Here is a 13957-nt window from a genome sequence, read left to right on the forward strand (position 1 = left end):
TTTGACTTCCTCTTTTCCTAATTGAATACCCTTTATTTCCTTCTCCTGCCTGATTGCTCTGGCCAGAACTTCCAGCACTATGTTGAATAGGAGTGGTGAGAGAGGGCATCCCTGTCTTGTGCCAGTTTTCAGAGGGAATGCTTCCAGTTTTTGCCCATTCAGTATGATATTGGCTGTGGGTTTGTCATAGATAGCTCTTATTATTTTGAGATACGTCCCATCAATACCTAATTTATTGAGAGTTTTTAGCATGAAGAGTTGTTGAATTTTGTCAAAGGCCTTTTCTGCATCTATTGAGATAATCATGTGGTTTTTGTCTTTGGTTCTGTTTATATGCTGGATTACATTTATCGATTTGCATATGTTGAACCAGTCTTGCATCCCAGGGATGAAGCCCACTTGATTATGGTGGATAGGCTTTTTGATGTGCTGCTGGATTCGATTTGCCAGTATTTTATTGAGGATTTTTGCATCAATGTTCATCAAGGATATTGGTCTGAAATTCTCTTTTTTGGTTATGTCTCTGTCAGGCTTTGGTATCAGGACGATGCTGGCTTCATAAAATGTGTTAGGGAGGATTCTTTCTTTTTCTATCAATTGGAATAGTTTCAGAAGGAATGGTACCAGTTCCTCCTTGTACCTCTGGTAGAATTCGGCTGTGAATCCATCAGGTCCTGGACTCTTTTTGGTTGGTAAGCTATTGATTATTGCCACAATTTCAGAACCTGTTATTGGTCTATTCAGAGATTCAACTTCTTCCTGGTTTAATCTTGGGAGGGTGTATTTGTCGAGGAATTTATCCATTTCTTCTAGATTTTCTAGTTTATTTGCATAGAGGTGTTTGTAGCACTCTCTGATGGTAGATTGTATTTCTGTGGGATCGGTGGTGATATCCCCTTTTTCATTTTTTATTGCATCTATTTGATTCTTCTCTCTTTTCTTCTTTATTAGTCTTGCTAGCGGTCTATCAATTTTGTTGATCTTCTCAAAAAACCAGCTCCTGGATTCCTTAATTTTTTGAAGGGTTTTTTGTGTCTCTATTTCCTTCAGTTCTGCTCTGATTTTAGTTATTTCTAGCCTTCTGCTAGCTTTTGAATGTGTTTGCTCTTGCTTTTCTAGTTCTTTTAATTGTGATGTTAGGGTGTCAATTTTGGATCTTTCCTGTTTTCTCTTGTGGGCATTTAGTGCTATAAATTTCCCTCTACACACTCCTTTGAACGTGTCCCAGAGATTCTGGTATGTTGTGTTTTCGTTCTCGTTGGTTTCAAAGAACATCTTTATTTCTGCCTTCATTTCATTATGTACCCAATAGTCATTCAGGAGCAGGTTGTTCAGTTTCCATGTAGTTGAGCGGTTTTGAGTGAGTTTCTTAATCCTGAGTTCTAGTTTGATTGCACTGTGGTCTGACACACAGTTTGTTATAATTTCTGTTCTTTCACATTTGCTGAGGAGAGCTTTACTTCCAACTATGCGGTCAATTTTGGAATAGGTGTGGTGTGGTGCTAAAAAAATGTATATTCTGTTGATTTGGGGTGGAGAGTTCTGTAGATGTCTATTAGGTCCACTTTGTGTAGAGCTGAGTTCAATTCCTGGATATCCTTGTTAACTTTCTGTCTAGATGATCTGTCTAATGTTGACAGTGGGGTGTTACAATCTCCCATTATTATTGTGTGGGAGTTTAAGTCCCTTTGTAGGTCACTCAGGACTTGCTTTATGAATCTGGGTGCTCCTGTGTTGGGTGCATATATATTTAGGATAGTTAGCTCTTCTTGTTGAATTGATCCCTTTACCATTATGTAATGGCCTTCTTTGTCTCTTTTGATCTTTGTTGGTTTAAAGTCTGTTTTATCAGAGACTAGGATTGCAACCCCTGCCTTTTTTTGTTTTCCATTTGCTTGATAGATCTTCCTCCATCCCTTTATTTTGAGTCTATGTGTGTCTCTGCATGTGAGATGGGTTTCTTGAATACAGCACACTGATGGGTCCTGACCCCTTATCCAGTTTGCCAGTCTGTGTCTTTTAATTGGAGCATTTAGCCTATTTACATTTAATGTTAATATTGTTATGTGTGAATCTGATCCTGTCATTATGATGTTAGTTGGTTATTGTGCTCGTTAGTTGATGCAGTTTCTTCCTAGCCTCGATGGTCTTTACAATTTGGCATGACTTTGCAGTGGCTGGTACCGGTTGTTCTTTCCATGTTTAGTGCTTTCTTCAGGAGCTCTTTTAGGGCAGTCCTGGTGGTGACAAAATCACTCAGCATTTGGTTGTCTGTAAAGTATTTTATTTCTCCTTCACTTACGAAGCTTAGTTTGGCTGGATATGAAATTCTGGGTTGAAAATTCTTTAAGAATGTTGAATATCGGCCCCACTCTCCTCTGGCTTGTAGAGTTTCTGCTGAGAGATCAGCTGTTAGTCTGATGGGCTTCCCTTTGTGGGTAACCTGACCTTTCTCTCTGGCCGCCCTTAACATTTTTTCCTTCATTTCAACTTTGGTGAATCTGACAATTATGTGTCTTGGAGTTGCTCTTCTCGAGGAGTATCTTTGTGGCATTCTCTGTATTTCCTGAATCTGAATGTTGGCCTGCCTTGCTAGATTGGGGAAGTTCTCCTGCATAATATCTTGCAGAGTGTTTTCCAACTTGGTTCCATTCTCCCCGTCATTTTCAGGTACACCAATCAGACGTAGGTTTGGTCTTTTCACATAGTCCCAAATTTCTTGGAGGCTTTTTTCATTTCTTTTTATTCTTTTTTCTCTAAACTTCCCTTCTCGCTTCATTTCATTCATCTTCCATCAGCGATACCCTTTCTTCCAGTTGATCGCATCTGCTACTGAGGCTTCTGCAATCTTCACGTAGTTCTCGAAACTTGGCTTTCAGCTCCATCAGCTCCTTTAAGCCCTTCTCTCCATTGGTTATTCTAGTTATCCATTCTTCTAATTTTTTTTCAAAGTTTTTAACTTTTTTGCTATTGTTTTGAATTTCCTCTCGTAGCTCAGAGTAGTTTGATCGTCTGAAGCCTTCTTCTCTCAACTCATCAAAGTCATCCTCCATCCAGCTTTGTTCCGTTGCTGGTGAGGAACTGTGTTCCTTTGGAGGAGGAGAGGTGCTCTGATTTTTAGAGTTTCCAGTTTTTCTGCTCTGTTTTTTCCCCATCTTTGTGGTTTTATCTACTTTTGGTCTTTGATGATGGTGATGTACAGATGGGTTTTTGGTGTGGATGTCCTTTCTGTTTGTTAGTTTTCCTTCTACTAGACAGGACCCTCAGCTGCAGGTCTGTTGGAGTTTACTAGAGGTCCACTCCAGACCCTGTTTGGCTGGGTGTCAGCAGCGGTGGCTGCAGAACAGCGGATTTTCGTGAGACCACAAATTCAGCTGTCTGATAGTTCCTCTGGAAGTTTTGTCTCAGAGGATTACCTGGCCGAGTGAGGTGTCAGTCTGTCCCTACTGGCGGGGTGCCTCCCAGTTAGGCTGCTCAGGGGTGAGAGACCCACTTTAGGAGGCAGTCTGTCCATTTTCAGATCTCCAGCTGCGTGCTGGGAGAACCACTACTCTCTTCAAAGCTGTCAGTCAGACAGGGACATTTAAGTCTGTGGAGGTTTCTGCTGACTTTTTGTTTGTCTGTGCCCTGCCCCCAGAGGTGGAGCCTACAGAGGCAGGCAGGCCTCCTTGAGCTGTGGTGGGCTCCACCCAGTTCGAGCTTCCTGGCTGCTTTGTTTACCTAAGCAAGCCTGGGCAATGGCGGGCGCCCCTCCCCCAGCCTCGCTGCCGCCTTGCAGCTTGATCTCAGACTGCTGTGCTAGCAATCAGGGAGACTCCGTGGCCATAGGACCCTCCGAGCCAGGTGCGGGACACAATCTCCTAGTGTGCTGTTTTCCAGGCCCGTTGGAAAAGCGCAGTATTAGGGTGGGACTGACCTGATATTCCAGGTGCCGTCTGTTACCCCTTTCTTTGACTAGGAAAGGGAACTCCCTGACCCCTTGCGCTTCCCGAGTGAGGCAATGCCTCGCCCTGCTTCGGCTCGCGCACAGTGCGCTTCACCGACTGTCCTGCACCCACTGTTAGGCACTCCCTAGTGAGATGAAACCGGTACCTCAAACAGAAATGCAGAAATCACCCGTCTTCTGTGTCGCTCAGGCTGGGAGCTGTAGACTGGAGCTGTTCCTATTCGGCCATCTTGGCTCCACCCCTAAAAGGCATTTTTTTCTAACAAAATGTTTTCTTCTAATTTTTAAAATAATTTTAATGACATCTTAAAATGCTCTATTTTTCAAACACTAAATTATTAGGCTCATGCAACATACTGCATGTTTAGAAAAACAATCTGTCAGCGGGTGCGGTGGCTCACGCCTGTAATCCTAGTACTTTGGGAGGCCGAAGTGGGTGGATCATCTGAGGTCAGGAGTTCAAGATCAGCCTGGCCAACATGGTGAAACCCCATTTCCACTAAAAATACAAAAATTAGCCGGGCATGATGGCAGGCACCTGTAATCCCAGCTACTCGGGAGGCTGAGGCAGAAGAACTCCTTGAACCCCAGGGGGCAGAGGTTGCAGTGAGCTGAGATCGCGCCACTGCCCTCCAAACTGGGAAAGAGAGTGAGATTCCATCTCCAAAAAAAAAAAAAGAAAGAAAAAGGAAAAGAGAAAGAAAAACAATGTCTTCTCTAGTCCCGTATGATGTCCCAGTAACACCAAATGACTCAGCATTCCCCATGCAAAGACACTGTTTCTTATCTCACTCCTTTGATCATTCCATCCCCAGCATCCTTTTCCTTACCCTTCACGTGAGACTAACTCTCGCTCACCTGTTAAGATTCAGCCTCAGATGACGCTGTCTCCTGAAGCTGTTCATATTTCCTTTCTTTTTAGTTTTCCTAGGTAAAGCTGGGTTAGGTCCCCCCTTATCTATGTTTCCACAGCATCCTTGGCATATCTTTATTATGGTTCTGTTTGAAATGTTTTATAATCATCTGTTTTGTGGATGTATTTGACATTAGACTGAGCTTCTTGAGGACAAGAACAGTATCTTATTTTTATAATCCCAGCAACTAGCACAGTAACTGGCCTATAACAAAACCTTAGTAAATATCTGTCAATGTAATGGAAGGGCTGCTCTGGTTCTAGCTCCTCATGAAAACAAAAATCAGTATAATTGCATAAGCTTTCCTACAAAAATGAAGGCACTATATGCTATGTCTGTTTACAGAATGTCAGAACTACTTCATGGCTTCCCTGGCTAAGTCTACCCTTTTAGCAAAGTAAAAACTAGCTTTAATAAATACTGTATTATAATTTTACAGTAGTCACAAAAACTTTGCCATCCTCTATAAATTGTGCAAAATTTTCTTAGATTACATTTCAATCTAATAAACTTTAAATTCTTTTAAATTCAGTAAGTTTCTTGAGCCAGATAAATATCTAATAGCTACTTACTCACATTTTGAATTTTAAGATATCTGTTCTACACCTCACTGGACAAAAAAGTATTTATTAGGCAGGAGTTCTATGTCAGTAATTAGAGAGAAGGGAAAAAGTGGTAAGTATAAGACACAGACCATCAAACTTGAAAAACAACTTAGGGCAACAGATTTGTGAAACAACTCCAGCCTTAAAAAGCTTCTTCACTGACTTCATACATTTTCAAGTAAGTAACCATATAGAAACTTTTTGTAGAATGAAAATTGGTACAGAAATACAGTGTTGGTATTATGGTGTGAGACAGAAGATGGCAATAAAGGCGTTTTCAAACATTAGTAAAATTTTAGATGCATTTAGAAAAATTATTCCTAGATGTTTTCCAGAATTTCTATAGCCATTTACTGGGACTACTTCTGTTCTACAAAATTTTTTTAAAAACTGTCAAAATCTGGAAAAAGGAAGTTAATAATCATTACCAAAGGAAGATAAAAAATATTTATATGTAATGCACTAACATTGAAAAATAATCTAGTCTTTCACTTCGATAAATTTTTGAAACATGACCTTTTATTGGAAAAAATATTTGTGAAAGTGCAAAATTCAATTTGAAAGCTTGCAAACAACTGGGATAATAAAGCTAAGTAAACTTTTTTAAAAAAGTAACAAATGAAGCTAAAAGAGTGAAGCTTCAAGAGAAATAAGCTCTTTATCCTCCCACCTTAAAAAAAAAAAACCCCAGCAGTTACGATGTAAACTATATCAATGAAAGATGAAAGTGTTAATAATTTAAAAATTTCCTCTCCCATCTTTGGGAAATACTGTGGATATAAGGAGATAAAAATAGATATCGGCTATTTTAAAAGTGATTTCAAACAATCTTTTTTTTTTAGACAGAGTTTTGCTCTTTTTGCCCAGGCTGGAGTGCAATGGGGCACTCTCAGCTCACTGCAACCTCTGCCTCCTGTGTTCAAGTGATTCTCCTGCCTCAGCCTCCCAAGCAGCTGGGATTACAGGCATGCACCATACCCGGCTAATTCTGTATTTTTAGTACAGACAGTGTTTCACTACATTGGTCAGGCTGGTCTTGAACTCCTGACCTCAAGTGATCCACCCGCCTCGGCCTCCCAAAGTGCTGGGTTACAGGCATGAGCCACTGAGCCTGGCCTCAAAAATCTTTAATAATGAACTTGCTATAATACGGGGAAAAGGATAAGTGTGCTACATTGGAGAAAGGTCTCGTCTCCTGAGACAAGATGGACCAATAGTCTCTCAATCCGCAAAAACAATGAAAAACAAACAACGATGTGTCAATAATTAGCATTAAAGAAGAGTAATTTTTCTATTTTAAAAACGGTTTCATTAATTTTTCTGTCTATTAAAAGACAAATTCTGTAAAGATTCATTGACTGAATATGCGGGAAAGGAAGAAATTTAAATTAGAACTATCAAACGTTAGCTCTCTACAAACAGAGAGATAAAATATTAAAAAGAACAGATGAGGTATTTGTATATTGGCTCAATCATAACAAGTGATTAAGAAGTAATACATGTTAGTACCTTTATTGCTGTAAACCTACCACTTGATTAGTCCTTTGTATGACACCACGTAGGATTTAGATGTTTAAATACATAGGGATAGAAAGGTGGAGGACAGGACAAAGTTATACAAACCACTTTTGAAGATCCAACCTACTTGTAATTATCATCTTCCACAAATTTTTGTAGTTCTTCTATATACTGAACAGAGTTCAGATATTTTTGGACATGAGGCAACATGGGAATATCTAGACAAAAGGTGATAAATAATTATCTGATAAAGTACATCTTAACCAGAACTTTAAAAATTAAGCTGAAAATAACTTCAAGGTAAATTAAGACCACATGGCAGCAAAATTTAAATTAACTCTAGAAGGACATTACTGAGATAAACTTTAATGTGAAACTGAAGGTAATTTAGAAAATTACAGTTGTATATTGTTTGTATAGATTGTCGTATTTTTTAATAGCTCCAATTATGAAGTCCCATGTATTTGAGAAATTTCACAGAAAAAGATCAGGAACTATTCTAAACTAAACAGAAGACGTGAAGGCAGTTACTTTTCTTTTAAAAAAACCTGGTTCCCATTTATAAATGTGGTTTATCTCCTCCCCTTATAAGTAAGTTTCAAGCAAGATTAATGTAACATCACAACTTGATGCTATGTTTAAAATATTGAGAAAAGGACAAAATAAGGAATTATTTGATTTAACTTTCAGTAAGATTCTATCTCCACACTGATACTTTTAGGAAGTTTTTGAGGTTTTCTAAAAAGTATAGATGCATGAAGTAAAAGTTAGCTTTAAGATAAATTCACTTGAAGTAATCATATATTGTAAAACTCAGTTTTTTAACCCATAAAAATTATGTACTAACAGCCTAACTTTATTCCCTATCAAACTGGAAGTATTAAAACATTAAAAATAAAAAAGCCCTTTCTCATCATTTAGGCTTATGTTTCTATATTTGTCATTCCATAAAATACATGTTGGACAAAAATTGGTTATTTACTCGATAGTCTGACTCAAGAAAGTTGGTCAATTGTCACGAGGCTCAAGGGTCTCAGCTATACTTCCCTAATTGAAAACTGTAAGAACGATTTACATAACAGATCAGGGAGATCAAATGAGATAATAGAAAATGACTGGAAAATGACTTTGTAAACTATAAAGGGCCAAATAGCTGTGAGGTAGTAATATTAAATACTTAGTGCCCTTGTGCTGTGAGAAAGTTGCTGCAAAATAGCAGAAAAGCAAAATATAAAAATAAAAATTTTAAATATTAAATACTTAAAATTCCTTAAAAGCAAGATCTTAAACAGGATGCTACATAGTAAATGGCAAAATAAAACAAGCATTATTTTCTTTTACATTAGAATGGAAATAAGAAATTGATGTCCCCTGCTCTGTGAAAAGTGATCATCAGTGTGTGTAAATAAATCACTGGAATTACAGCAATGTTAATGGCTTGGCATTATCCCCCAGAAACTTACCATATTCACAAGACTGTTGTAAATCAGAAATCATTCGAAGGATATTATTCATTAAATTTGATCTTTGCTCATTTTCTAGAATGCTGCCAGTTGATGGGTATGCTGAATCGATATATGTTAAATCTGACAAATAGATACCTGAAACAAAATTAGATAAATGAATGTTTTCTTAGTTGTAGGTTGGGAGACTATGACAAAGAAAAGGGGGGAAAGGGTTGTTTATAGATATATTCCACTGTATGCCACATTTAAAATATATTGCTATTAATACACTGAAGCCTGGGTAACATATGGTTACTGAGGCCTAGCTTTCCATACAGTTAGGGTCAGACATATACCAATTTTTTGTAATAATATGCTATTTTGTAAATGTCTTCTTGTGATTTCATTTTCAAGTATAGTTTGAGGCTAGAGTTAGAAACTCCAGCACATATGGGAATTAATGGAAAGGAGCTGAGTTCTTCAATTGGCTCTGCTTCTGACTAGTTTCATAATGGAGAGTTATTTTAAACTCAGAACCTCAGATTTAAAACCTATGCAAGTATCCATTTTCCAAGGTGTGTTACAACTTGAAGATATTAATTTAGCCAGCAGCCCAGCCACTGTCTGACATAGGGAAATTATTTAATATTTGTTTTTACTCTCTTGAGTTGATAGCTATCATTTGAGTCTTAACTACTTTGAAAATTATCTCAATCTGGTAGAAATGTTTTATATTTTTAAAGATCAACAAATGAATTTCTGAAATGGTTCATGTGACTACAAATTGAAGTTAACTATTTCTTACCCTCCATGCTTTTTGTACCAACAAAAATAACACATCCTCTAAAATTTGGTTGTACTAGTCCTTAACATGAAAGGTCACTTATTTAAGATTATTTCTGGAGAGTTCACAATGCACATGTGAAATGTATTAGACAACCATAGCTGGAGAGAAAAGAAAAACATGCTTTCCTACTTTTACCCTATTACTTTATGTTCATGAACTCTCAGGGTAAATGCAACCAAAATGACATACCCACTGCCTTCTAAATAAACCCTGTTTTTACTCAGCTTTTTCTTATACCTTAAATGTTTTCTGGACTAATCTCTGCCTATCCAAATCTTATATTTTGCTTATCTAATTTGGTGTCAATATTCTCTAGTTTTCTCACAGATTCCAAGAAAGGAATTCAGACACTGTCTAGTCTAATCCTCTCCTTTTATAGATGAAGAACCTGAAATACACAGATAGTAAAGGGACCCGTCTAATGCCATGCAACCTGTTAGTGACAGAGCTGGATCTCAGACATTTCACTTATGGCCCAATTTTTTAAAAAATTACTTATATTCTGTTAAAAAATCATACATTATCTGTGCTTACTATTCACTTAATGACTTTTATGACTTCAAAATCTCATTACTTAGGTTTTTTTTTTTTTACATTTATATCTTATCTATTCAAGACTGCAAACTCATTTAAGGCACTTGCTCTATCTTGCACTCCAAGAGAAAGAAAATCTTGTGCAGTGTTTTGACAATAGGTGCTTAACAGAAAAGGTTGGCATGGCAATCTTTTTACTCATCCTAGTATCATTCATTTTCCAGTCAGTAAATCTTTACAGTATTCTTTAAGCCACCTATCATACTTTTTTTTCTTTAGATAACCTCAACTTTATTTCCCTATGACTCCAAATGAATCTGAGGTTCCAAATGAAGCTGAGATTCCTCCCACTTTCCCCAATCTTGGAGGAAGAATCATCCGTCTCTTCTTCCGAAATCTCAACTGTAATTTTGAATGCAATCATTGCTGCCTCCTTCCAGATAACTACTGTTGCCTCTAATATCATTCACCCCTACTGGCTCCTTCCCCAGAGCCAATATACATATTTTTTTTAAACCATTTTTTTTTTTTTTTTTTCCCCAAGACAGAGTCTTGCTGTCACAGGCTGGAATGCAGTGGTGCGATCTTGGCTCACTGCAACCTCCGCCTCCTGGGTTCAAGTGATTCTTGTGCCTCAGCCACCCGAATAGCTGAGATGACAGGCATGCGCAACCACGCCTGGCTAGTTCTTGCATTTTTAATAGAGATGGGGTTTCACCATGTTGGCCAGGCTGGTCTCAAACTCCTGGTCTCAAGTGATCCACCCGCCTCAGCCTCCCAAAGTGCTAGGATTACAGGCATGAGCCACTGCACCCAGCCCAATATACATGTTTAAATCTCCCCTACTTATAAAACAAAATCTAAGCAATTCTTCCTTCAAATCTGATCCCACTCCTCAAGATAACACCCTTGTCCTCCCTTCAACAAACACCTTGGAAGAGAAACATAGAATAGTACACTTATTTTATTCTTCATTCTAATATAATATTTGATACACGTGTCAGGAAAATTGTGAAAAACTTTGAGATGGAAAAAAAGATTACTGGGCATCCTGTCTCCAGTGCACCCATTTGGTCCTTCTGAGCTATTTTACAACTCTGCACAGCTGCTGAAAGCTGGTAATACAAATTATTGTCCATAAACATGCCAAAGAATTATGTCCAGTGGGATCTAATGAGTGTTGACCAATTTTGCAACTATTTGTAAAGTTACTTCAGTGTTCCTGATTGCATATATGTGTGTTACTTTGAATTCTCCCTTGATACATTTTTGATTCCCTTATAAATTTAATAATTTAAATGAAAATTCTGACACATATTCATTTCACATTTGTGTGAGAATCGTGATTTCACAAAAATTATTGCCGGGAACGGTGGCTCACGCCTGTAATCTCAGCACTTCGGGAGGCTGAGGCGGGCAGACTGCTTAGGAGTTTTGAGACCAGTCTGGGCAACACGGTGAGATCCCGGCCCTAAGAAAAAATTATCAACATATGTGACACTTGTTGTTATCAAACAATATAATAAACACTTGTGAAAGACCAGTCAATTTATGACTACAACATCCCTAAGGAGAGCTAAAAGATTCCTCAAGGAAATGGCATGGGGATGTTGGCGTATGTACATCAATAACAGCAATAAAAGACATAAAAAAGTAGCACAGAAAAGCTTAAACAGGAGTTCCATAAGAATTCTGTGCAAAAAAAGTCATTCCTTGCTGATGGGATCAGAGAAAGCTTCAAGGAAGAAGTGGGATTTGAGCAGGGTACTAATGTGCCAGTTCTTGCCATTCTTCCATCTTATTAAACTCTGATGACAACTCACCCGTAGTCACTTGCTATACTGTGCTGTCCAATATGATAACCACTTGCCACATGTGACTACTGTTTCATGGGTCTATTCTGAATTGAGATGTATTTGAATATAAAACAGACAAGATTTTGAAGAGTTAACATGAAAAATTAACGTAAAATATCTATTAACTTTTTTATTGGTTACATGTTAATATTTTAATATGCTGGGGTAAACTACTTTAAAAAAGAACTATGACATCATCAATACTGTTGCATCTATCTGTATGTTCCTTCTCTACTTCATCTCTTTGCTTCCTGTCCAGAAGTAACCATTACCTTGAACTTTAAGATCATTCCCTTATTTTTTCCCCCAGACATTTGTCTGTATTCCTACTTTTGCCTATTTTTGAGCTTTAAAAATCATATTTTAATGTATGTGTGGATTAAATAATAGTATTTGTAATGTTAGAAAAGTGTCTAGTATGGGAGGCTGAGGCAGGAGAATGGCGAGAACCCGGGAGGCGGAGCTTGTAGTGAGCCAAGATCGTACCACTGCACTCCAGCTTGGGTGACAGAGCAAGACTCTGTCTCAAAAAAAAAAAAGAAAAGTGTCTAGTACATACTAAGTGATTTATAAGCATTTATTAAATAAAATTTAAAAATATGGTCTTCTGTGGTTGCTTTGTCTATTTTGTTTCTAAGACTTGTCCACGCTGTTAAATGCTGCTGTAATTCCTTATAGAGAACAAGCTAATGTGTGACGATTGTAACTCATCCATTTTATTTGATAGACTTTTGAGTTACTCCCATCCCACCCCCAACCACGTTGCTACAGACATTCTTATACTCCCAGTACACATGTACAAAATTTCTTCAGGATATATAAACATGCCTAGGAGCAAAACTGCCAAGTGCTAAAGTATATTAATATTCAACTTTACAAGATGGTGTCACATTATTTTTCAAAGCTTTATCAATTCACACTCCCACTCATGGTATATAAGCTTCTGTTGATCCACATTTGTGCTAACAACTGGTATTATCCATCTCAATTTTGCCAATCTTCTGAGTATAAAATGGTATCTCTCTGTGTCTTAATTTTTATTTCCTTGATTAGTAATAAGGTTAAACATATATATTTCTATTTAATAAATGTTTCTGTCCATTTTTTCTTTTGGGTTGTCTTTTTCTTATGGATTTCTAATTTAAGGTATTGTGGACATTAATTTGTCAGTTAAATTTTATCTAGTCACCCTTCAACACACTAAATAATCTGAAATCTGTATGTATCACTTATTTTGGCAATGGCATTAATAACTTTCTCATTCTAAGTCTTAAAACATCTCTCTTGGTCTCCCCTCCCTATGTAATTTCTCTGCAGTATTGTAACCATTCTTGTCTAGTTCCCAGGTTTTCTCTACCTTGAACTTTCCTATCTTCCCCATAAGCCCCCACCATTCTTCTTTTTCCTCATGTTTCTTGGAAGCTGGTTTCCTGGAAATTGGTATCACGGTCTGTCATTAATCTTCCTTTACATTCTACATGTACTTTCTCTAGTATCTTAGTTCCATAGCTTTAGCTACTACCTAATTGCTGGTGACTTTCAAATCTCTCTATATAACTGAGCTCCTGACTTTCATTTTCAATTTAACATATCTAACCATAATTTGTCCCTAAATACCTGTCATTCCAATTTCCTACCCTGGCTAGTGATATTACCAAGTGCTCAAGTTAGAAAGCTCCAAACTGCTGAGATTTAAAAGCTCAGAAAGAATTTACTATCTCTTATTTTTCCCAGATTTAAGCCATTAGTGACTACAACATAATTACTGAATGCTCAAGAAACGATACATAATACAAATCAGAGGCCAGAAGCTGGCAGCACATCTGTCCCAATGTTTTTTAAAATCAGGAAGTATTACAGGAAAAATCTAAATGGCTCTTTTTTCCTGAATAATGGGAAGATCTGGCAACACTGTCTCATAATCCTTCATGGCCACAAGTACAGCTGAGAAGGTGCAGGCAGATCCCTTTAAATTAACCAAAAGGATGCCAACTTGCCATAAACTTCGTTTCCCTCCAGTATCTTACTACTGATTTACTTCACTGATTTATATTACCTGCTCCATCTTCTTGTGAGCATTTGCCTTTCTAGGCCCTTGTGTTTGCAACCTCTGGTATACCTATATATGGCATAGGAATTCAAAGAAACGATTCTGTGAAAGAGGTAGAAAATAAGCTCAGACTTTAAATAAAGGATGTGGATCAACAGTGTGGCCTAACAGAAAGAGAAACACAGCACAAGCTATAGCAATAAAGAAGGGAAAGCACAGGTATGTACAGAAAGCCCAAAAGT

General features: G+C 37.6%; 1 protein-coding gene across 5 annotated transcripts in view; it reads right to left on the reverse strand.

Annotated features, from left to right (window-relative positions):
• Window positions 1-13957, reverse strand: part of RALGPS2 (Ral GEF with PH domain and SH3 binding motif 2) — a 224168-nt gene that overhangs the window by 54059 nt on the left and 156152 nt on the right. For all 5 annotated transcript variants that reach the window (XR_009214375.1, XM_032160889.2, XM_058441904.1 and 2 more), the window contains 2 exons: window positions 8447-8584; window positions 7111-7201 (listed from right to left, as the gene is read on the reverse strand). Coding sequence is in view for 4 of the 5 variants with exons in the window: in XM_032160889.2 (XP_032016780.1) it covers window positions 7111-7201; window positions 8447-8584 (229 nt within the window). In the remaining variant the exon portion in view is untranslated. The remainder of the gene's footprint in view (window positions 1-7110; window positions 7202-8446; window positions 8585-13957) is intronic.

Source organism: Hylobates moloch, unplaced genomic scaffold (genome assembly GCF_009828535.3).
Source record: "Hylobates moloch isolate HMO894 unplaced genomic scaffold, HMol_V3 SCAFFOLD_8, whole genome shotgun sequence".
Taxonomy (NCBI): Eukaryota; Metazoa; Chordata; class Mammalia; order Primates; family Hylobatidae; genus Hylobates; species Hylobates moloch.